A 26,420-nucleotide genomic window follows, 5' to 3' on the forward strand; every position below is an offset into this window, starting at 1 on the left:
CACTGCTCTTCACAGGTTCTCCTCTTTCTCTCCTTTTGTGCTTCTCATCTTTATAATCCAAGTTACAGAAAGTAAATGAGAGAAACTTGACACCTTATTTAGAGCAGGACATCGTACATGTTTCTGCGAGTGTGCACGTGTTTCTGCCATTAACAGTATCGCACATATAGCATTTAGGCTTAATATAACGTACTCATACCAACCATTAAATGTGGTTTCATTAAATTATATTTAAATTATTGGTCCTATCAACATGAAATAAAATCTGCAGTGACCCCGACACCCTGCCCTTTATGTCTCAAGTCCACATGTCTTTGTTTTTATTAAGATGGAAGAAAGTCAAATCAAAAATCAAGACTGATTAATATGCGGGGGGAAAAAATTGTGATTCTTTTTTTTCCCATGTCGCCCATTCCTACTTTGTATGGAGATTTGAATGCCTTTCTTAACCTGCAGACCACTTTGAAAGACTTTATGTGTGAACTGTGCTCTACAATAAAAACACCTTAAACTAAGTGAAGGTAAAATCCTGCTCCACACCCCCACACTGGTCCAGCTCCGCTCTGTCCCAGTGCATTGAGAAAACAGGTGTAAGAAAAGGTCTCACCAGGAGGAGCATTCAGACCTGAGGAGCTGTGGGCGCTAAAAGCTATCGACTGGTCTTTTCTATAAGGGTCACACGGTGTGAGCGCCAACTCCAGCACAGGAAGTGAGAGCAGAGAGACGAGTCCAAGTGTTAGAATTCACTCATTTACATTCTTAAAAAACATGTGATTTTGAAAAAGCATGCTCAGTCATTTGTTCATGGTTTTTTGGATCATACAGCAGTAGAGAGCAGTTGGAGTACTACATTTCCTACTCTGGGTGCTTCCTGATTGGTCCTTGGTTCCTGGTGTAGGAGGGGATAGTTGAAGTGGGCGGGGATAGTTGAACAAGGCATAGAACTGTTCAAAAATCAAACTGAAAAGTACAGTGTGAGAGTCTGTGTCAGTGTGTGAGTGTTCAGAGTGTGACCCTGGGGAAGGACATGACTGAGAGACTGAGACACTGACCGGGAGCAAGGCCAGTCCACCTGTGATCAGACAGAGGGAGGAAAGAGAGAGAGAGGAGAGACAAGAGATGAGAAAGAGGAAAAGGAAGAAAGAGAGAAAAGAGAGAGGGGTGTGAGACTGACTGTGACAAGAGGAGGTAAGGGATGAGAGAGAAGAGAAGAGAAAAGGGAAAGGGATGCAAGGAGTGAGAGAGAGAGAGAGTGAGAGAGAGAGAGAGTGAGGAGGGTAAGACAGAGATAGAACAGTGAGAGAGAGTGAGAGAAAGTTTGTGTGACTGACCGGGAGCAAGGCCAGTGCACTTTAGACCAGAGAGAGGGAGGAACGAGAGGAAAGAGAGAGAGACGGAGGGAGGGAGAGAAAAGAGAGAAAGAAAGAGTAAGGAGGGAGAGAGAGAGAAAGAAAGAATACGGAGGAAGAGAGAGAGAAAGAAAGAGTAAGGAGGGAGAGAGAGAGAGGGAGAAAGAGAGAAAAGAAAGAGTAAGGAGGGAGAGAGAGAGGGAGAAAGTAAGGAGGGAGAGAGAGAGAGAAAGAAAGTAAGGAGGGAGAGGGAGGGAGAGAGGGAGAGGGAGAGAGAGAGAGAAGTGAGTGGAGCGAGAGGAAAGAGAGCAGAGAAAAGAAAGTCTGAGTGACCGGGAGTGAGACCAGTCCACCTGTGATCAGAGAAATCAGGACTAAATCAGGACTAATTTTGGACTTGATGAGAAAAAAGAATAAAATCATCTTTATTTATGAACATGTTCTTCAAATCGTGTATTTGTGTCAGAAGGAGAACTTTGGTAATATCACAATATAGTGAGTTTTATTGATTACTGCGTCAGTCTAAATCAAAATATCAATATCATTGCAATATACGGCACATCCTTACTGAAACATAGAAGGCAAGAAATGATCCCCTCACGAGAAAAAGTTACACAGTACATCTTTAACTAATCCCATTCGGCTGTTAAAGGTGCACTGTGTAACGTTTCTGGTGGTTTTCCCATTGTTGTCTGTAATGTTTCACAGTATGGCATTAAATCTTTATCTCCATGGAGACCAAACCAGACAAAGTTTGTTTTTCTAAGTATTTTTGAGCTTTAAAACCACCAGTAATTGAATAAATGTCACACTGTGGAACATTCTAGGTAGAGCAATGGCATCTCCATAGAAACAAGCAGGTGACGGACCCCCAATCAAAAAGTTAATAGAGTTAAAATGTCAAGGTGAAATATTTCAGAGTTGTTGTAACACTGAAAGTGTTATTTTAACTATTTGAAAGTTAAATGGGGGTTAGGGTTAATATGGTTGAAGTTAGGACTAAACCAGGACTAAACCAGAACTAAATCAAGACTAAACCAGGTCTTTAAACCAGGCTAAACCAGGACTAATACAGGACTAAACCAGGACTAAACCTAAACAGGACTAAACCAGGTCTAAACCAGGACTAAACCAGGACTAAACCAGGTCTAAAACAGGTTAATTCAGCTTCCCTTAGTGTTAATTTGGCTCCTCCCACCCACCACTATGAAAAGAGAAGACCAGTTTGTACAGAATTTCATCTTAAATGAACTAAAATAAAGTGTAAAAATAAAACACCTCTGTGTGTTGATTGGCTAAATCAGGATAACTCTACAAAGTGTTAACCATTTAATCTCAAAACATGAATAGAACTCTTGATTTTGGGGTTAAACAGGAACTTTGGTCCAGTGTTACTTAATGAACATTTGCAAAAATGTTAAATTAACTGTAGAACAGATTGGACTCATACAAACCCTGAGAAAATGTTCAAATTGATTCTGTGAGAGTCAATTTTAAAACTTCACTTTTTGCCGTGTAGTTAACCCCCTTAACGGTACCAAAAAAAAAACAAAAAAAAAGTTCCAAAATCAAAAAAGGAAAAGATGAAACGTTGAACAGCGGCTGTACAGTGAGTGTGCGGCTCGCCTCTGTCTGCTCTCTTAAACAGTCCGTGCGCTGACTCGTCTTTAGGGAATATATTAGCAAGTCTAATGTATGAAATAAAACGTCACACGTCAAACGCGCGCCGTACAAACCACACTCTGTTTATCTTCCAGTGTTTTTCAAATGAACACTGATTGAGTTCACCTTGAATATGTAAAAGAAAGGGAGAAACTGTTAAAAAATACTCAAAATATTCAGTCAGAATCAAGCCTGAAGCAGAAAGTGAAGGTTAAATGTAATGACATCTTTAGATAGAGCGGAACAAATGCACGTCTGAACACAAGTGAATACGGATAATTGCTGAAATCCTAATGAATAATTATATGTTGATAGAAAACATATTTAAGCGGGTTTATTTGTTCAGATTTGTCGTGCGGCGTGTGATGTGTTGCCAGGAGCTTAAACCCCCCGTGGAGAAATGCATGTCCAAGAATTCCTGCACTCAGCTTATGGAAATATATACGAGGATTCTGATCATAAATACTGTGTTACATCAAATGACACTATTTGTTGTTGTTGAATAGAACCTGGGAGAGATCGCTATATGACTCAAGCACGTGGGTGACATCTAAAAGCTCTTAAGGTATATTTCTGATTTTATTTTATTTTTTAAATTGTGATATTGGAGACAGTACTAATAAAAGACATTAAACATTTGGTCTTGAGGGATGAGGTAGAACATATATCAGGATTTGAAGGGGGTGACTGTTCTTATATGAGAGTGTGTGTGTGTGTGTGTGTAAAACTAAAAAATAAAAATAAAAAAATACGAGGGAAAATTTTTTCAAGTTCCTAACTGGAGTTACATTCTCTTGCAGGTTTTGCAAGTGTGGTATTTAGCACATTGTAACAAACTGATTTATTTGGCATTTTATTAGGCAAACTTCAGCCACATATCACAGTAGGTCTGCTCTGTGTGAACGCTGTAGCATACATTTAGATTTTAGTTCAGTTTTTGCATCACGTTTCATCCTGCTCTTCCAATCAGTGTGCTGATGTGCGCTGTACACGGAGAGGAGCGAGAGCGTGAAAAGGTGAGGAGTGGCACGCTGACGTAAGGCACATGGACAGATAGGATGTATTAAGAAGTTGAAGCTGTCCTGTGATACCCGCTGGTATGTGAGGGCACACACTGTTGCAGACAAGCTGCACACTGGGAGTGTGTGTTTGGGACATGAGGCACAGTGTCCACAGGCTCCAGACAAACACACAGGCTGCAGAGAGGAGCCCCGCACACTCCCACATACCCGTACAAGTTTACTGCCGACGACAGCAGCTGTAATGAAATATGATCACACTTGTTGAGTGTCAGACCTCAAGTCCGAGACAAGACCCAGTCCAAAAGCACTTGAGTCAGAGACGAACCCCTTTCCCCCCCACACAAACTTTTCTCATCGAATCTACACGATATGAGGTGTTCATGCGTGGGTGTGGTCTATATGAGAGCACGCTCACCTGCTGAGTGTGTGGTCTTGGATAATGGTGGATAATGTTGTAATATAGTGTTGACCATGTTTAAAAGGAAAGATTTGCGCATAGAAGCGATCAGTGCATGGCTACAGAGCGCAGCAGCTTTAAAGTGCCTGTACAGACGCGTATGCTGGTGTGTTATAGGATTTTGACCACGTAGTGAGGTGACAGAATCCTATTATGGTATGTTGACATGTTTAACAATGTGTTAAATTTACACAAAATACCAAGTTGTTCTCCATCAAAACATTCCTTAAAATACCTTAAAAGAAAGTGAATATGTAGCAATATATAATCAAAGTAAATGACATGAGAAATAATGATTAGATAAGTAACTACTAAAAAAAAGTAAAGGAGTCAAAATCCTATAGGGGGGTCACTTTACTATAGCGGTATGTGACCCCGGGGTCAAAATACTATCTCACAGCGGCCATCTCTAGTACTAACTGTACATAGAGTGTGTGTATTAGTTCAGAGTTACGCGTTCAGTGTTTTACCCCGTGTGTCAGCCTGCTGCACTGACTGGGATAAGCTTTTACACTGCAATACCCTCCTTTCTCCTTCCCTCCCTCCAGTTGGTGATGTCATCTAAGGTAATTTACAGGTCAGATCTGAGAAAAGGTGATCCCACAAGGCAATTACATGTCCAGGGAGCAGTCGTGGAAAGTAACAAGGTAAAAGTACACATGTTAGATATCTGTACTTTACTTAAGTAGATTTTAAAGCAGATACTTTTCAATTTACAAGGGTTTATTTTTAACACATCTGTAGTTTGAAATACTTTAACTTTTTACTCTTTAAGTACATTTTTAAACAAGTATTTTGATACTATTTTTCCATGTATTGAGGTTTTTTTCGCTCCAGTATCTGTACTTTTACTTAACAAAATCGAGTACACTGCCAAGGAGACATGTTACCAAAAAAGTTACATAGTGTGGTGTAAATTTGAAGCACATTTAGAAGCAAGACTGAAATCTGAACTGAAAAACTAATACAAGAATCTGGTGTATTTCAGAGCGTGTTTGTAGAGATGCACAGAGCCAGGAGCTTGTACACAGAAGAACATGGAGGGGGTAAAAATGAGGCCATTGTTTCTTAAAATAGTTGCAGTCTTTGTGTTTTGCTTATTACGACCTTTACAATTCTGCCGACTTAAAGAGAACTGCTGAAATCCTAATGACTGATTGTATGAAAGTATGATTCTTGCAGTGACAGAAAGCACGCTAAAGCCACGGATCAGATTTGGTTCGTGCTGGTTGTGATGCGTGGCCAGCCCAAAAGAAGCTCAGATGCCCCGCAGAGAAAGACATGTCTGTGAATGCATATGTGCTCCTGTTTGCCCCCCTCACATGAACAGACCAGAGACTGGTTTAAGGGATCTGGAGCAGGACTGGAGCAGGACTGGAGCAGGACTGGAGCAGGACTAAACCAGGACTAACCAGGACTGAACCAGGACTGAACCAGGACTGAACCAGGACTGAACCAGGACTGAACCAGGACTGAACCAGGACTGAACAAGGACTGAACAAGGACTGAACAAGGACTGAACAAGGACTGAACAAGGACTGAACTCTGGTAGACTCAACCAGGACTCAACCAGGACTCAACCAGGACTAAACTCTGACAGACTAAATCAGGACTGGAGCAGGACTGGAGCAGGACTGGGGCAGGACTAAACCAGGACTAAACCAGGACTAAACTCTGACAGACTAAATCAGGACTTAACCAGAGTTCATAGAACTAAAATGGGACTAAACCAGGACTAAAACCAGGACAAAGCCTGGACCAAACCAGGATTAAACCAGGACTAAACTTTGGCAGACTCAACCAGGACTGGAGCAGGACTGGAGCAGGACTGGGGCAGGACTGGAGCAGGACTGGGGCAGGACTAAACCAGGACTAAACCAGGACTAAAACCAGGACAAAGCCTGGACCAAACCAGGATTAAACCGAGACTAAACCAGGACTAAACCAGGACTAATCCAAGATGAAGCCTGGAATAAACCAGGATTAAACCAGGACAAAACCAGGACGAAGCCAGGACTAAACCAGGACTAAACCAGGACTAAACCAGGACTAATCCAAGATGAAGCCTGGAATAAACCAGGACTAAACCAGGACAAAACCAGGACGAGGCCAGGACTAAACCAGGACTAAAACCAGGACTAAACCAGGACTAATCCAAAATGAAGCCAAGATGAAGCCAAGACAAGGCCAGGACTAGGCCAGGAAAAAGGCAGGCAGGAAAATGGCAGGATTTAACCAGAGTTTATAGGACTAAACCGGGACTAAACCCGGGACTAAACCAGGATTAAGACAGGATTAAAACAGGACTAAGACAGGACTAAACCGGGACTAAACCGGGACTAAAACGGGACTAAACCTGGTCTATGACAGGACTAAGATAGGATATAATCTGAGTTTATAGGACTAAAGCAGGACTAAAGCAGTATGAAACCAGGTCTAACCCAGAGTTAAACCAAAACAAGACCCACAGCAGGTTTAAACCAGGACTAAACCAGGTCTATTAGAATCCTTCCTCTGCATCTCAAACATTCTGAGCACATCTCTCCACCCTGACACGCAACACAGCAATCAGACCCCACACACACACACACACACACACACACACGCACACACGCACACACACCATACTCCAGCAAATTTAAACGAGGGAGAGAAGACTGCACAGAGGAGGAAGAGTGGAGTTTACACGGCCCTGTCCCCTCGCCCATGATGCATCACTCTATTGACAGTCTGCTGAATTCTATTAGGAGATAGAGCGATAGACTCCAACCAAACATGACTTTTTCATAAACAGGAGACTGCGAAAGAAAAAAATACTCAAAATAAAAAAAATAATAATCATAAAAATACAAATAAAAATGAATCAAGTTAAAAACAACATGAAATCAGAATCAGTTTGAAATGAAAATATCTTTTATAATTCTTCTTGGTCAAAAAGGGCCACTGCAAAACGACTATTATTACATCAGCAACCTATGATTTAATACTTAATCTGAGGAATGTGCAAAATGACTTAGTAAAAAAAAAAAACAGAACTAGTTCATTTTAAACAGTTTGCAATGGTTCAAGGTTCTTCCTGATGTGTTTATAAGACCTTTGTGAGGTTGGACCCTCATTACACTGACACAAAAACTCTGTCTATCGTTTGTGCTTCAAAAAAGTTTTGTTTGTGCTGCTTTAGTTTTGGAGATATTAAAGATTCTTTAAGAGGTCAAATTGGGGTCAGCAGGCTCCAGGAAGCTTCAAAATGCCACAAAATGGAGTCAGTCATTTGTGCTTCATTTGTGCTGTTCTGTGCTGCAAAAAGTTGGTTTGTGTGATTATGATTCTTAAGATATTCAGTTTTATTTTTGGCCAATGGCATCATCCAAAATGATAAATAGTTTCAAAACACTTCAGTAGTTTTGCAGAGCTTTGCTAAAGCCACTGTTGTCAGCTGAGCCGAAATGACCTCATAATTTCCACATAAATAATATTTCATAATTTTAGAAATATACTTGCACAAATGAAAACAGTCACAGCACAAATTAAATACGAACATTTCATGGAATTTTCTGCTGTTTGAGGCTGTTTAACATTTTGAGAGGCTGGATGACGTCATTGGCCCAAAATAAACCTGCTGATATCTTATGAAACATAATCGCACAAACCAAACTTTTTGCACAACAACTAAGCACAAACAACTGACACAATTTTGGGCTGTTTTAGAGCATTTTGAAGCTTCCTGGGGGTTGACTGACCCCAATTTGACCTATAAAAAGAATCGTTAATATCTCCAAAACTAAAGCAGTACAAATGAAACTTTTTGCAGCACAAACGAAGCACAAACGATTGATGATTGATAGTTTTTGTGTAGATTTGCATTTGATGGGGTCCAACTTCACGCAGGTGTTTATAAGCACCTTTCACAGCTTCTTTCATCACAGCAAAGCTAAGAACAACTAACAAGCTAATGTGCACTTCCTGATTATGGGACCTCAAGAGCTGCTTACCAGAGGCCGACCGATATTATCGGCCGATATGGGCACCTAGAGACATATCGGCTATCGGCCGATATGCTTGCTGATATGGGCTGATATTTCACGTGGGCATGTTATACCTCGTTATAAATCTTAGACTCTCTACATTCTGTTCATTTAATCCAATTTACAGACAGATAAATGTCCTAATATGTGGCTCCGCATCAGTATTTATCTGCGGTGTAATTTGTCTGTGTCTGTACTGTCCCTGAACACACCACTAGAGTGACGTCACTTCACTCACGTACTATTGTTGACACCCGCAGTGGTGCACAACCCTGAGATTATATTCTTTTCACGGACAATCGGTTTGAGTCTGGATTAAAAGGACATTTATTAGTTCAGACTTGTGATGTGAGGAGGAGCCTGTGTGAGCGGTGAGTGTTGGAAATACATCGACTTTGAAGCTAGTTTAGGTTTTGTTAGCGGTTAGCTGCTGTAGCTCCCACACATAAACAGGCTGTTTTCTATTGGTCTATTGTAAAGTGACTACATTGGCCGTATATTTGTTACTGGACCTGAATTGATATGTAAATGAGCTGTGAATAGATGTGTGAATGATCCACATTTATGCATATAATTTATTACCGTGGTGCGCACGTTTTTACGGCTAAAGGCTAATAGCAGTAGTTTATTTACTAGCTAGGAGTTATGGGTCGGTCGCGATCGAAGCGGCTCTTAAGAGCCGGCTCTTTGAAGCGAACAACGGGAGCATGTTTCTTATTGGGAGCCGTGTTTTCTCTTTTTCTCACTTTTTCTCTTCATGCCGCATGTAGACCCGCAGTTTGACAGCAGCAGCAGCTGAAAACGAAACTTTCAAAAATCTGCGTGTGCATAGGATAAAAAAAAAAAAAAATTGCATATTTGGCTGCAGTTCAGCATAAAATGAATAAACCAGGACTAATCTTGGCCTCGAGTGAAGGAGAGAGATAGAAACCGAGTCCCGACACTCAGTCCTGGTTCAGTTTTGGTTTAGTCCTGCTTGCAACAAAACAATCTCAAGAGTCGCTTGGGAGCCGAAAGAGCCACCTGCTTTAGTGAGCCGAGCCAAAAGAGCCGGTTCTCCAAAAAAAAACTAGAATACCCATCACTAGTAGCTAGAATGTGATGCAAAAATGCCATTAGGTCAATCTACTGTCTGTAAATATGTATGTAAAGAGTCAAAATAACAATAAATGTTGCCTAAATAAACCCAATTTAGAATCCACTAGAGCCAAACCTAAGTTTTTTAAACAATTCAAGATTTACAGTGAATTTTTACATCACTAAATATATCAGCGATTATATCGGCTATCGGCAGCTCCAACTCCCATTATATCGGTTTCATATCGGCCACAACAAAATCCATATCTGTCGGGCTCTACTGCTTACACAATACAGACACATTTCACTCAACTATATGGGGAAAAAGTCAGATACCTGCAGATACCTAACACTGAGTTTACGAGACAATGAAGTATTCTTTTTTTTTTCCTATTGTTTCCACATTTAGTCAATCCATTTTTATTCCCGTCGTCATGCAGCCTGCTCAGGTCTGTGCCTCTCTCTTTTAGATCCAATAGTTTTGAAAACTTAATAGATGAAATAACAGGAACAGAGCGTTACACACACAATATTTTCCAAACACTTGTTGAGTCAGTCACATTTGGGAGATTGTGTGGTGTGTGAGGGTGTCAGACACTGGCACTGCCACCGAGGAGGAAGAGGAGGAGATATTGAATAGTGTGATTGGATGATGTGTAGCAGAGAGAGGAGAGCACCCCTGCCTGGTGCGACCACACTCTGAGTGCTCCTACTGTTCAAACACAAGTGTGGAGGTGAGGAGGAGAATGCAGCCAGCACAATCAGTCACTCTGTCTGCTCTATCAGAGTCTTATTTCTCTTGCAGTCTTATTTGAAAACGACTTTTTAGAGCTTGTGCAATGAAATTTGTCTATCAGCTCGAGGCCTACTGCAGTTGTATTTTGTTTCATTCATAAGTTTGAGTAATCCTGCATGTCAACTGTCATCAAATCTTAAAACTCATTGGGTTACAATCAGAGGCTACTTTCAGACTGCAGGGCTTAATGCTCAATTCAGATTTTTTGGGAGGTTGTTCACATTTCCAATTAAATGTGACTTGTATGTGATCTCCAGTGTGAACATTAAACAGCCCTAAAGTGTAACGCACGTGCATTGGAGGACACGACGACGTCACACACAGCGAGTGTGCTCAATGTTTACGGAAGTCGCTTAAACATGGACGCAGTATTGAGCTCTTGGAGATTTTAAAGATGCTGTTGTACCACAGCCAGAACATGTACAGACTATTTGTTTCAAGGAGGAGATTGAGAAGCAGGACGACGAGGTTTTTGGCCATGGTGTTTTGTGGGACAGTGGCACCAACGTCCGTAGAAAGAAATGTGTGGGTGCAGAGTCTCAGCCAAGCATGGTGAGACTGCGACGTGCTTCACTGACATGGAGTTCAGACACAATTTTCATATGACAAGAAGTTTGTGTACATTTGTGAGCGCATACTTGTATCACTCTCACGGGAGGAAACACGTCTTCACCATGGTTGTGGCTTTCTTCCAGTTTCTGCCTACATCAGTGCAGGATAGTGACGTTTGTCGCTTTTTGTTAACGTGTAGGTGGGATGAATGTAATCAGACTGAAGTCGCATGTCAAAAACATTGGATATGTATCGGTTTTAGGAGCACATATCTGTTGGCCTGGGTCACATCTGAAAAAATTGGATCAGTTTCGTTCAGACTGTCATTAAAAGATCAGATACAGGTCACATAGGGGCCAAAAATCGGATTGGGGTCACTTCAGGCTCCAGTCTGAACGTAGCCATAGACTGTAATAAACAACTAACTCTCTTGCTGCCGCTCTCCAAATAGGAAGTGAGCATGGGCGCTCTATGGCTCCCAATCACTTTCAGTTGAAAAATCACCTCCTCTCTCTCTGTAACTGCAGCTGTGAGCCTCGTCATTTTGGTCTTAAAATGTTCATATTAACCCGCTCTACATGATTCGTTTTTTTTTTTATTTCACTATTTCAGCCTCGAGGAAAGAGGTCGCTCCTGCTGGCTAGAACAAGTTTGATTGACAGCTCTCATGCGTCAATACTAAGTCCCTGCCAAATCAGCGATGCAGGCAGGAAGTGGGGCGGGCGTGCAACTTTAACACCCTTGCTCCTGATTGACTCTTTGGTTGCTATGGCACTTGCACTCAGATTTGAGCTTAGCACTGTGGGCAATGTCACACACACTTAGATTACGTTTACACTGAAACAAATCTGCGTATCACCATATCAGAAACGATTTGCGTCCAGACACTTTGTTTCTGTGTCCAAACCTTCCCTACCCACACAGCTTATGTGTTCACATTTAACAGAAACAAAACTTAAAACCGCATGGCTCATTTTCATAAACTAAGCACACAAAAAACAGATCGCTATTGTGTGCTGATGTGGTTCAGCTTCTGTCGGACTAAACGACAGGACTCGGTGGAATATGAGAGTTCTTTCTGTGACAGAGGGGTGTTCTGCTGATGGTGAGTCTGTTCTGTGTTTCTGTCATGTTGGAAATGGTTCATGTTAAACTTTTCAGAGATTATACGTGTGCAGGTCGTACACACAGACCGTTTATATGAATGGACATATATTCTAGCCTCTTGGTGTTTTGGCGGTAATTTATTTCGCGGTGCACAGACCTACATCAGTGTTTTCAGGCGTCCACACAGTGCCAGATCAGATCTGTACTCACATGAATTTGTGGGAGCTGGAGGCACCAGATCGTTCCGTCTCTGGAGCCGTTTTCAATCAGATTAGTATGAACGAACACTGCATCCACAACGGAAATGACTTGAATACGAACTAGTGTGGACGGGGCCTTAATCCACTTCTTTATATGGTCCGATATCTAGAATCAAGAAGGCGTTCCTCTGGGTTTTTAAAGTCAGTACACCTTTATACTCATTGTTTTATGTTTTAAATTTCCTCATAGTTATCTCTAGTGTCTTATTTCAACATTAAAATAATCAACTAATTGTTTATTTTTCAGCACATCCAACTTTCCGATCACAGTCGCTACAGTAAATCAACTCTTAAGCCAGGTGCCCTTCCTGAGAGAGTTTAAACTGGGTATCGTCTGGTTAGTGGGTGTACACTCAACCCATTGTACTACTATAAAGAAGCAGTAATGCAAAACAATCAAAGAGGAAGGGCATCTGGCAAATATTTTTCAGGTATCCGTTGTTATAGTCGCAATGAAAAGTGTGCTACTTCATCCTGCCATAAAACTTCAAGTACCATTAAGTGGTTTATGTCCGCGGTGCAGTATTTTTGGAGAGTTAGACACACTTTAGGAGCAGTCGGGAAAACCTCTCACCAACTCATCCGCGACTTTGAATTCCTTTGCACAATCCGCGTGTGAAAAAGTGCGGCTCAGTTTTCGCAGAGTTTATGTCCTTAAAAGCCGGGGAAATCTAGACAACCATTTTTCAAAGGGCCGTGACAGGCACCTGTTAACGGCGCCATCTATCAGCGCGGACATCAAAGTGCGCGATCAGAGCAGGAGAGAGTGTGGACGGGTGAGGAGAGAGAAAGAGAAAGAATGAGAGGAAGAGAGGAGAGTAGCGAATACTAACGAGAAGACTCCAAACACTTGCAAACGAGTGTGTGACAGCGAAGACGTCTGACTGCGGCTTTTAAGTGTTTGGGGAGGAGATGAGTGACAGTGGAGTTACATTATAGTTTGCTACACGGGGTTTACAGCACTTTCACAAGGAAGGTGAGAAAAAGGGGTTAAAATAAGGGATGCAACCATATTCAATATACTATTGAATCGATCGCTATTATAATTCGATACATGTGTTTGGAGAGCTGTGTTGTCATTTACTTTGGTCCGAAATGGAAATGGTTATTGCAGTGTCCTCCTCAGATGCAGCAAGAAAACAACTCCATAGGAACTTAAAGCTAAAATATTCTAACGGAGGAGGGATTAATCTTTCAGTCACTTTTTATTTTACATTGATAGACCCAGGAATGTCAAAGATATTCACTTTTAAATACTTTAGAATCACTTTTGGCTTTACATCGGCTTTAATCAAATGCGCTTGTATACACACGTGCGACGTGGCTCACGATATACGCAATCTATTTCTTCAACTTAGACTTGAGTGTCCAGAAAGAGGATGGGCGAGCGCTGAGTGTCAGACTGCAGGTCTGACACTCAGGGCAGGGCAATGTGGGAGGAGCTACGTACTGTCTCTGGAGGTTATATTGTTATTTTATTATACTCATTAGCAGGAAAGAGTACATGAGTTGGTTTTTTTTTCATCATCTTAAAACAAACTGAAATTGAATTGATATCGTGACCTGTGTATCAAGATACATATTAAATTGTGGGAAAACTGTATCGTTGCATCCCTAGTTAAAATAAGTCAAAAATAAGATGGAATTTCATCAAATACACAGCCTGGGAAGTCCACACTGATGTTTGTCTGTATTGTTCAGACAGAGTTTGGTTACCTCTCCTTCTATTACGCATGGACCCAGGCTCAAACAGGACCGTCCAATCAGATTTGTTATTTTCAGTGACACATGTGAAACAAAGGAGCTGATAACAACATCACATTTCTCTCACCTCAGATGAACAGAGTTTAGTGCTTCAATTATTGATTCTGCAGAAATTCTCCACGTTTTTCAGTCCCTGTATTTTTTTTCCTTATAAGCAGCCATATTTGTTTTGACACAGACAGACCATGCAAGCTCCTGATTGGATAATCCACCTGCCAATCACACCCATCTGAACTGAGATTTACTAGTGACTGACTCACATCTGCATGTGCATTCTGGATCTCAGACAAATAAAAACACAAATCTCAGATCATTTAGCTGTACAAAATAAAGAGCAAATGCTTCCTCCATTCAACATCTATTTTTTCCCCATCAAATGTTTTATATTGTTGATCTATGATTAAAAATGACCCCATTTTAACAATATATCTACAGTATGTCTTCCACAGCGTTGGTTAAACCAGTGCTTCTCAAATAGTGGGGCGCGCCCCCTGGGGGGGCGCGAGGCTCCGTCAAGGGGGGCGCGTTTGACCTCGGGGAGCATGCTTTTTTATTTTGATTTTTTTTACTGTCTTAAGGGCCGTTCACACCAAAGCGTCAAAAAACGCCTTGACGCTCTATTTGAGCGCCTTTGCATTTGAGTTTAGACGCCCCCGACGCGCATCTTTGACGCCGTGGACGAACGGGACAAAAATACTTGATGCGCGTCCGTTGCCCTGGAAACAAGAGCCCGGTCCCGCTCCTTTCCCGAAACAATGTCAGACCAGACTGAGAGAGTGTTTTTATGACATAAAACATCAGCGGAGGAGATCGGGTCGACGGCTGGGGCGTATATATATTTCTACTCCGCTAATGACACTGGATCAGTCCCGGTCTAGTCCTGGTCTAATACCGGTCTGGTCCTGGTCTAATCACGGTCTAGTCCCGGTCTAGTCCTGGTCTAATCACGGTCTAGTCCCGGTCTGGTCCCGGTCTAGTCCTTGTTTAGTCTCGGTCTAGTCTCGTCTCTCGATCTAGTCCTGGTTTAGTCCTGGTCCGGTCCTGGTGTATTCCTCGCGATCGGCTCGGTGATTGTGGCGTAAATAAATTCTCCGCTCATGTTTGTGGTTCTCGTTCTGGTTCTCGGGTTTTTCTTCCTGATAATAACGTCGCTGCGTCTCTGATACTCGTCCTGATTGGTTGACGCGCGCGCGGACGCGAAAAGTTCAGAAATTTTCAACTTCTTGACGCTGACGCCTTGGACGCGCGTTGGCCGCTGACGCCAAAACGCTCAAGACGCGCTGCGCTGACGCCAGATTCGCGCCGCGCTGACGCCGAAAAACGCGCCGCAAAAACGCAGGACGCTCTAGTCGCGCGTCCACATAGACTTTACATAGAAAGTGGACGCTTTGACGCTTTGGTCTGAACGGGCCTTTAGAATAAAGTGCAATTGCACTTCCACTACATTAGGGGGCAGTGGCGCTCTCATTGGCAGAGTGTGCGGAGGGAGCATTCGCTCGGTGGTGTAGGTGTTTGTTTGCACTGAGCATGCGCGCTTTGCACACAGCACAGAGTTTGAGTATGAAGTGTAAACACGAAGTGTAGCAGACCCTCAAGTGACACCATGAAAAATGGGGGGGGGGGCGCGAGATGTTTTATTCATCCTAGGGGGGGCATGACAGAAAATAATTGAGAAGCACTGGGTTAAACAGACACATCAGCTAAAATCATTCAGATTTCAATTAAGTGAAAATATAGAAGCCTGGCATTAGAACTCTTGAGCTTTCCACCATATTAAAACATTGTTCCCTCATCACAAACATGTCTGAAGAGGTTTTAAAATGCATGTTTGAGAAATGCAGTGATCTCTCCTGGCTCTGGTTCTGTGCAACACATCACGCTCCCGCACGTCAATTCTCCGTAAATATTCAAAAACTTGATACGAAACTACACAACAACTTGACAAACCCGATGTGATGTGCAGTACTTTCGATAGCGGGTACACACTGATTGTGTTGTGATAGTGCTCTGATGGGAGAGGGAAGTAAATGGAGGAAGGACTCAGAATGTCAAAAACTAAAGTGAAACTGATAAAATACATTGTTTTCTGTGAATCTAGCCTTTTCCAAACTATAAATGGTAACATGATGATCTAAATATGTTACGTGTTAGACGTTAGTACCCCGTAGAAGTAAAATACCTCCTCTTTAAATTATGGGAACTGTGCTTGTGGACATAATGAAAATCAGAACCGCAGCCTGTTACAAATGCCCTGTAGCCCACTCCACAACACCACACACTCTGTAGCATGGGTCATTGAGTTTACATACATTTCTGACTATAAAACTGTCCACAGCTCTCCCCAAACCCTCACGGAGAAGTCAGTACTGCAAATAACATAAAAGTACACAACAGCAGCGGGCCTATTAGCATCACGTTTCATCTGCTCCCGCTCCTGTTTTGGTTCAGCCTCAAAGCTCAATTAGCCGCTCTTTTCTGTTTGCTCCACGCCTTTCCCTTCTCCTTTACGCTCGTTCTAATTGACGGCTGCCTCTGGATCTCCGAGGGACTCTGCGGAGAAGAAAGCCCAACTTCCACCGCTTTTCTTTTTAATTGTCAATGTCGCGTTCAATCAAAAGAGCCGTGCGTGGAGTGTGTACCGGGCGCTGAAGGCGAAGTGAGTGTGGCCGGGAAAAAGTGCTCCGAGCCGGGCTAATTACCGCGACGGGGGCCCTGGGGGGTGGTCCGGAGCTGGAGCGGTTTTGTAATTAATGGGAGCTTGATGAATCTGCATCGCGTGCCTCGGTCCCAGCGGAGGTGAGCAGATTGTGGACACTTGCATGGCCGTTTAAGACTTTTATTGGTGCGCGCGTAGCCTTGTTCTAATGATGTTCTAAGTGTGTACGGCGCACTGGGGCTCTGCGGTCGGTGCAGCCATGACCTTACATTTAATTTCTCCAACAGCGCAAATCCCTTACTGCAGAGGATTTATAGAAATGAGGCTGCTTAGTGCAAAGTTGAACGAGATTACTTCAAGGACCAGAGGCGAGGTAAACAGTAAATTATGACTGCGCTTGAGCTAAAGGTAAACTAGTGTCCACAACAACATTTTCAGTATTTCATAAATAAGTCCAAACTAAAGATTGATTGAACAGTTTTCTCAATATTAAAAGGAAACACTTGTAAATAGAGCCAAAAGTTGCCTGTTGATACATTCAGTTATAGCCATAGACTGCATACTAAACAGGAAGTTCACATGCGGCTCTGACTCCGGCTCCCATTGACTTACATTGGAATATTGTGGCTCCTCTCTCTGTAACTGCTGCTGTGAGCCTCGTCATTTTGGTCTTTAAATGTTATATTATTAACATTAGCATATTAACCCATTCTACATGATCCTGCTGACTTTTTCTGCTATTTTTTCTGTTTAAAAAAATCTATTCCTAATATAAAGCCTGGCTCCAGATTTGCTCCTGTAACTGAGCTTCATTTGAGTGGCGCCGAACGCTATAGGTGACATCACACTCACTTAGTCCACTTCTTTATACAATCTATGGTTATAACTAATGCTGCTATCCAACAATAGATTGGTAGATATTGGTGGAGACTCTCTACAGCAGGCTTCTCCAAGCTCAGGAGCTACCATTCGCTCTCCACACCCTTCCAAATAGCTCGCCTAGGGATTTCTGAATGACATGCATTGTGCTGAATAACACATTTTTGGTTAATTAAATGACTATTACCGTAGATATATAATTTTAATTCCTAACTTTGTGCATTAATAAATGGTTTATGTTTTATAGATGTCTTACTGTATCATCTAATGCCGGGGCTCTTATTTACTAAATTTCTGGCGACCGCTAAAATGAATAGCTCTCTGGTATTTTCATTTTGTAAAGGTAACTAAATGGAGGAAAAGGGTTGAAGAGCCCTTCACTACAGGAAAGAGGTCGACCTTCTGACCACACGGTGCAGAGACAACATCCTCCAGCTGAACGTCAAGCAAGACTAAGGAGATTGTTGTGGACTTCCAGAGAGGCCACACCCAACACCTGCCACTGACCATTGACCACTGGAGAGAGTGAGCAGCACTAAACTCCTGGGGGTGCACATCAGTGAGGAGTTCTCAGCAGCACCTTTACTTCCTGCAGAAACTCAAGAGTGCAAGTGCCTCACCACCATCATGAGCACATTCTACAGAGGAACCCCTGAGAGCATCCTTTCAGCTGCATCACTGTGTGGGGCAGAAGTGCACTGACCACGACAGGAGATCCCTGCAGTGCATGTAGTGCATGAGAAACACTATTTTGATTCTTCATAATGTTTCGTATAAAGAATGACAATAAAACTTTTTTTAAATTTTTAATTTGAATTTGCTAAAATTCTTTTGACTAGGACTGGGAATTAGAGTCTCTCACGATTCAATATGATACTTGATTCATGGCTCACAATACAATATATCACAATATGCTGATACTCGATATATTGCACATGACACTGTGATATGTTGCTGTTTTTTAAGAACCAAATACATTTCAGCAACAATATTTCTTTGTTAAACCACTTCCTGAGCCAACGGAATATGAAATACATCTATTTTACTCATCAAAACCATGAAGATGCCAAGTGTATTTCATAAACAAGTTTCCTTTTAACTAAATAAGCAACTAAATGGTAGTGCTGTTACAAAAAAATGCTTAAAAGATACAAAAATACTCGATATATCAATAAATACTGATCGAAAAACACAACTAGCTCAACAGAAAATTCTGCCGTCACAGGAATCAATACAGCAGCTCATGATAACAATACTGTATCACCACATTATTATGATATTTTCATATTTTTGCACATCCCTACAAGGAACAGAAGTTAGGTTGTTATAAACTTTAACTATCTTTGTGTTCACAGGAAAAAGCTTGGCCTCAGTGTACGGCGACCCAGTAAGAGTGTCATTATAGACTGGCTTTACCACAGCAGCCAGTACTAGTGCACCTTGAGTGTTAAACGTAATGATATTCTAAACTCCGCACCAGGGCACTGTGGTCTGTGCTCTCACAACCTCCCCGTTAATTCCTCTAACTTCCAAAGCCCTTATGGCTGTAGATTTTGATGAATGGGCCTGTTTAGTGACCGCAGAAGTTGAAAGCTATTACTCTCAAGGACCTGGGCCGAGGTAAACAAAGCGCATTCTTAATTGGCGAAAATCAAAGTCGCCTGTGTGTTCGATACGGTTCTCTCAGGGGGCATCCGAGGTTGTGGCTGCCCCGGCTAATGAGGGCCAAAGAGGGGGAGAGCACAGCCGATCTGACACCCTCTCCAGGCTCTTCATTTGGGGACAGATAAGCGCGGCGGTTTCATGTGGGAGCGTGAGAGGACCATTGGCACCCGGGTCTCGCCTTTAGGCCCTCAGGGTAGCAGCGGTGGACAGGTTTGAGCACCTCGGGGGAAGCCAAATGACTGGAGGGCAGAGGCGGCACACACTCCGGGCTGTTAGTGTGTCTGAAGACTGGAAAATGTTAAAAGTGCACGAGCCAGAGACGGGATTTGAAGCTACAGCTCTAACTTGAGCTGTTATACAGGATTCTGTGTAGATTCCACATTTTTAACTGTCAGATTACATAGAAATCCAACGCTGAGAGTGGTCAAAGAGTCTGGCTCAGTGACTCCTTCCCTCAGGTTGGTGAGCAATTACTGAAAAAGGTACCCGATTTTTACTTTTTTAAAAACATGAAAAAAGTAACTAGCTCATTTTAAACAGTTTGCAGAAGTCCAAAGTTATTCCTCAGCTTTCTCATCATTTTTTCACAACTTTTAGAGGCCAGAGCAGAGTTTGCAATCCCTGGAATGCTGTTAACTAGCATGTTAACAGCACACTTCCTGGTTCGTGGAAGATAAAAATAGTTTAAAGTTACAGTAGAAGTTAGACACAGTACACAGTTGTCCCCAGAATTACAATATCTAGTGACAATCTACAAACCGTACAACGGAAAAACACTGGCACTTTCTAGCAGAGGTGGTAGAGTTGCCAAAAATTATATATTAAAATAAGAGTAACGTTACTTCAAAGTAACATTACTTAAGTAGAAGTACAACTGAGTGGTTCAAGAAAACACTTAAGAGTAAAAAGTATTTTGGGAAAAGTTCAAGTAAGAGTAACTTAAAGAGTAGTGAAAAAGAACTCTTTCAGAACTGAAGAAGCAGCTTGAATGAGCTGTGAAACGTCTGCAACCTAACTAACTTTTGTCCAGTCGACAAACTGAATTTTCTCCTCGCCTTTGAGGTCAGTAAGAAAGTGCACTAATTTTAAGTGTGTCCAAAAAATATGGTACTCTTTAAGTTACTCTTACTTGAAGTTTTCCCAAAATACTTTTTACTCTCACTTGAGTGTTTTCTTGAACCACTCATTTGTACTTCTACTTAAGTAATGTTACTTTCAAGTAACAAATCTGTCAAAATGTTTTAGTACGACTTTGGTAAACTATGAAGCCGCACCGCTTGATGGATTGTCGGAGCATTGCGGCTGCCGTAGTCAGGAGCCTCGCAGAGTTGTGTCCTTTAGTCGGCCAGAAACTGACTGCATCAGCACACAGAGAGCAAGCTGTTTTTTCAGAGCTCATAGTTTATGCAAATGAGCCATGTGGTTTTAAGTTTTGTTTTTGTAAAACATAAACAAAGGTGGCAAAGCTGTATTAAACACATTATTACTCAATGTATATTTGAGTCATCCTCATAGGAAATAAAAAAAACAAATTTAAATGATCCACCCACATTCACATTCATAATCCACATTCACCAAGACAGGGAGGCAACACCAGGCGAATTACGCCACAATCTGCCAATGGATGGTGGATGCCTGGGCTAAGGATCAGTCTCAAGTGTCGTCCGTTTGTTTCGCTTAATGCACCTTCTATGCTCGCCTTATGTATGAAAATAGACCAGAGAATTCAACAGTACTGACAATGTGCCTTATAATCCAGTGAGCCTTATAGTCAGAACAATACATTAACTGTCAGGATGTAACATCTAATTTATAATTTAAAGGGCCAAAACATCAAATAATGCACAGAATCAGGTATTGTCAAAGGATAGAGCCAAAAATGAGACACATTAAATCATATCTGAAGGAGCGCTGCAAGAAACACAACTTTTACTCAAATAAGAGTACTGTTACTTCAATAAAAATATTACTCAAGTAGGCGTAAATGTATGCTAAAAAGGTACAATTTATTTGAAAAGTTACTCAAGTAAAGGTAACTGGGACTTGAAGTACTAATATGCCTCTGAAGATAATGTAGTGTATAATGTACTGCATAATGTACAGTAACTAATTCCATATATACTAGATTATTTTTACGAGGTCAGCAAAGCAAATCGGCTTAGACTCACTTCATATAGTTTTTCACTACATCCATAAATCTCTCCAGTCTTCTTCAAGGCCTCTTCCCTGACAGACAATTCAAACCAGCAGTAAAAGTCAGACCAAACAAGGCACACGTCCTTACCTCTCTTCCACGGGTTTGTCCCCGACGGTCCAGCGCAGAGACGGGGCCGGGGAGCCGCTCACCACGCAGGGCAGGAGCACACTGGAGCCCACGGTTTTGGTCACGGACGAGGGCTGTTGTAAGAACTCTGGGGCCCGCTCCTCTCCGCTCTCTGCAACGTAAGAAACAGCAGCGGTGAGTTTGGTTGAAGCACCACTTTAAAGGTCACTGTGCTGCTCGTGGGTACCATAGCACCGGCAGTTCACATTTTAAGGACTTTAAAGGTGCGTTTGAAGCATTTAGTGTTGTCATGATACTACTTGATTTAGATACTAAGGAAGAGACTCGATACTCAATACAGATACTACAATGATTATTTAAAAAAACGCTCTTTATTTAGAAAACAGAATGTAATTTTCAATATTACATCCTAGTACTTTCTTTTGTATTATTGGTGGTCTTATATCTGTGTAATCCCTCAGTGGTCTGGGTAGGTTCCATAGTGGTCCATGGTACTCTTATACTTGTTCTGATACAGCTCAAGATCATTCTAAATCTATTCAGGAAAGGTTCATTTCTCCCGTCAATGTGACTTTTTTAGTATTGATACCTGCTCAAATGAGTATCTAGTTTTAGTAATGATTATTTGATTTTCGATACTTGGGTGTGGCGCTCACCGGCGTCACCTCCTTGGAATGCCACAGGGAGCGAACGCCAAGTGAGTATTGGCTAACAAAGAGAGCAACAACTTTGACTTTAGACTAGGGCTATCATTAAGAAATTGCTGATACGATACATACCTTGATACATAGGCAGCGATACAATACATATCTCAATACATTCCACTTTCAATTCTATACAATATATTTCAAATCAATTAAATTAATGGCTAAATTTTGGCTGTGATACTAAAAGTTTTTGTTTACTCATCAAAACAGTGAAAATGTCAAATGTGTTGCATAACTGAATTTCCTTGACTTTAATTTTCCTCTAAACAAGTAATAAAACTGTAGAGCTGTAACAAAAAAAATTAGTAAAATATACCAAAAAATACTATATTTTTGGTATATTTGGTAAATACTTGATATATCATCACGTTCAACAATATGAAATATCGATTTCAATACTTTTGCACACCCCTACTTTTGACAATCCAAAAAGCATTAGCATCCCACTGAACAGAACATAAAAATGGTCACAAGCTCAACAAAGCTCAAAACATGCCATCTTACATGTACTGATCTACGTACATTCCCTCTTAAAATACCATCAAACAGTCTACTAAAGGTGCACAATGTCGCATTTCTCCATAGAGATGTGATTGATTTGGCTGGAATGTTACACAGTATGGATTTAAACCTCTCTCTCTATGAAGACAAGCGGGTGACACCACCAGAGCAATTCACATGTCAGATCTGTGTAGAAGCAAGCCCACTCACAGTAAGAATAAATGCGTTTTCAGGGAATTATTTTAGCAATGTAAACACCTGTTATTGAATCACTGCAAAATGAAGGAGTTTAATGCCACACTTTGGAACTTTCCAGACATAGCATATGCATCTCCATGGTAACAAGCACCAAAATAATCACACAGTGCACCTTTATACAGCAATACTTAGGGCTGGGCTGATTTTAAGTTGTTTTTTTTTTTGAGCCGGCACCGATATCCAAAATTAACTGATATTTGCCAATACAGATATCTATTTATTATAAGCTTTTAAAATCCAACGCAAGGACCACAAATTTATCTCCAGTGAATTTGTTACTTTAACTTTTCACTTTTATAAAAATAACAACAAAAAGCATTTTACTGGAAAATAAAATTATTTGTGTGTAAGGTTTGTGTAACATACAGTCAAATAACACTTTTCTGTTTCTATTTTGAAACATCAGTCTGGTCTAAAAGGGCACACAAGGACTGGGGCAGCACAAAAAATGTCAGAATCAAATCCAGTATTGATACTGATATAGAAGGATCTGTATCTATATCTGCCAGTACGACACTGGAATCGATACACGGCCCATCCCTAAACATTAGCTAACCGCTTTTGTTTTCACTGACGATTCATTCAAGCTCACAAAGCGTCGTCATGACTCCAGTATTGTGCACATGAGGTTTATGCGGTGCGCGGGTTCACACTGCCGACGTGGAGGGGACATAAAAAGATAAGGGTCCCAGCAGGCTCTTGTTGGGGCTGATTTACGCGTGCTAATATCTCTCTGTGCTCTGGAGCCCGCTGCTTAACTACACAGTAAATAAAAGCTGCGAGGGGCCCGAGCAGACACTGTCACAAAGGAATCCAGCGCGAGAGTTACTGGCCCAGTGTAGTACAGGGCGATAACAGGCCTCCCAGGAGAGCCTCTGCCTTCACAGCACCGAGCGGAGGGAGAATGGAGATGGGCCAGTGCAGAGGAGGGCATGTGTACGACTGTCAGGAAATACAATCTAAATGCTTGGAAGAGGTGAGGTGTGCCAATTAAAACAAAATGACTGCACTGTCACTCTGATAACACACGACACACACATATAAACACTGTCAAAAAAAGTCTGAAACTCAAGAAAAAAAACACCAAATGGATTTAAACAAACATTCTCAGAAGCCTGTGATCAATATGAGCGTTTATGGTCCTGGTTAGGTGATTTTAAATCAGTTCTTTCTGGTCAGATTGTGTTCAAACAAAGCTCAGATTAATGTCCAATAAAGCCAAAGACACAGCAGAGCCTACAGTTAGCATCACACCCCCCGAGAACGTTGATTAGATCAGCTGCAAAGTCTCAGTCTATGGGAGTATTTTTGTTTTTTGGGGGGATTTTTTTTTTTTTATAGTAATTACAGAGATATGAACCATAAAGCGGGTCAAAATATCTGATATTGGCCACGTTTACATGTTTTAGAATTCCAAATTAATTGTTTTGAATTTAATAGTTGGGAATTAAAATATTCTCCTTCAAGTTTACATGGAAATAATAATTCCGAATTGAGTTTTGAGGTTTTTTGAGAAGACAAACTGAGTCATTGGCTGCTCTACCTCAGCCGACTCCCGCATCCCGCTCACAAATCCAAAGAGACGTGGATGAAAGTCCGAAGCCAGGACTGGTGCAGCCGGATCATCCGGATCGTGCCAGAAGGGCAAACGAGCATGTGCCGAACCACCGACATTATTTTTAGGAAGAATAAATGTGAAACATGATCGATTAATTCGGTTTAAAATAGGAATAAACCACCTACTTACTGCAGAATTAAGTTTAATTCTGAATAATCATTTTCATTAGGAATTAAGTGTTTCCATGGTCTTTTTAAAGTTTATGTTTTATTTTTTATTCAGAATTAGGTTATTTTTATTTGGAATTAAAGCTCTCATGTAAACATGGCAATTTAAAAAAGTAATTCTACCTGAGAATTCTGATATTTCCATGATCAGCTCAATTTTAAACAGAAAGTCAATAGAAGTAATTTTTATTATCAACAAGAAATGATCCATCAGTGTGTAGTTTCCAACTAACATTTACCAGAAAAATACCACAAGAAAGCAAACTACATTCTCTCTAACCATACTGTGTTTCCAGCGGTCCTTAACACCTTTACTGCTGTGACTTGATTACCTGTCTGCACCGTGAGCTGGGCCTCGTCGCTGGCCTTGGTGGCTCCTCCGCTCTCCACCACGCAGCGGTACAGGCCAGAGTCAGACTCTGAGGCGTTACTGATGACCAGAGCTCCGGAGGGCAGCTGGACCAGTCTGATGCCCAGCTCCAGGGGTTGTCGGTCCTTCTCCCAGCGGCTAAAGGGCACGAGGTCAGAGTTCACCTCGCAGCTCATCACCGCACTGTCCCCCACGCGGACACTGGTGGCTGACGGCTGGCTCGCGAACCTCGGCATTCCTGGAAAAGAAAGGAACGGTTTTGTTTAAAAAGAAGGAAAAAAACATCTTACATGTTTAAAAAGAAGGAAAAAAACATCTTACATGAATAGAGAATATAATAGTATCATATTTGTTAAAAAAACAGGAGGAGCTTTTGGAGATGTTCAAGAGCAGGAAGCAGCCGTCAAGAACAAGTAATAGTCAGGTTTATGGAGATGCAAGCCCACTCACAAACATGCTTTTACTTTAGTTTTTCTTGGCTAAAATGCTACATACTGTTGCTTTCAGCAGTTTGATTCCAAACACATTGCATACTTTATCATTTAGTACACATGTAAAAAGTAGTAGTAGTAAAGCAAATATGTTTATTTCTTTTGTTTTTCTGAAACATGGTGACCAATCTGCACCAATAGCAACTCACTCAAATACTGTATTTACTGTGATGTGTCTTGTCCAACAACAACATAACAGTCAACTGAACAGAGCTGGATTTGAACCACAAACCTGCCTGTTATAAGACAATCCCTCTACCACGAGTCACAGTTGCACAGTTTTAGAAATTACAAGTTACTTGACAAGTCGTGTCTCAGCACCTCCCTCTGCATCTGGCTGCTAGACTTCCTCAGCAAGAAACCACAAACAGTACATGTTGGCAACACCACCTCAAGCACCATCACTCTGAGCCCAGGGGCTCCTCCAGGCTGCGTCCTCAGTCCTCTGCTCTTCACCGTGCTCACAAATGACTGTACAACAACTTACAGCAACAACCACCTTGTGAAGTTCACGGACGACACAACAGGGCGATGAGACTCACTACAGGAAAGAGGTCGACCTTCTGACCACATTGGTGCAGAGACAACAACCTCCAGCTGAACATCAGCAAGACTAAGGAGATTCAGCTTCATCCAGCAGGCTGTTAGGATGCTGAACTCTCTCCCCTCTAACCACCAGGCGGACAGGAAGCAGGAATCTGCGTCTCCCCAAAGAAGAACTTTAGACTTTTCCTTTTATATTATTATTATTTA

At 41.7% G+C, this 26,420-nt stretch overlaps 1 protein-coding gene across 1 annotated transcript in view; it reads right to left on the reverse strand.

Annotated features, from left to right (window-relative positions):
* The window catches only part of neo1a (neogenin 1a), a 417,022-nt gene that overhangs the window by 163,993 nt on the left and 226,609 nt on the right, over positions 1 to 26,420 (reverse strand). The window contains 2 exon segments of the mRNA XM_055154744.1: positions 21,556 to 21,706; positions 25,139 to 25,414. Of these exon segments, the coding sequence (XP_055010719.1) occupies positions 21,556 to 21,706; positions 25,139 to 25,414 (427 nt within the window).

Source organism: Boleophthalmus pectinirostris, unplaced genomic scaffold (genome assembly GCF_026225935.1).
Source record: "Boleophthalmus pectinirostris isolate CB_2022bp ecotype Guang Dong unplaced genomic scaffold, ASM2622593v1 HiC_scaffold_19, whole genome shotgun sequence".
Taxonomy (NCBI): domain Eukaryota; kingdom Metazoa; phylum Chordata; class Actinopteri; order Gobiiformes; family Gobiidae; genus Boleophthalmus; species Boleophthalmus pectinirostris.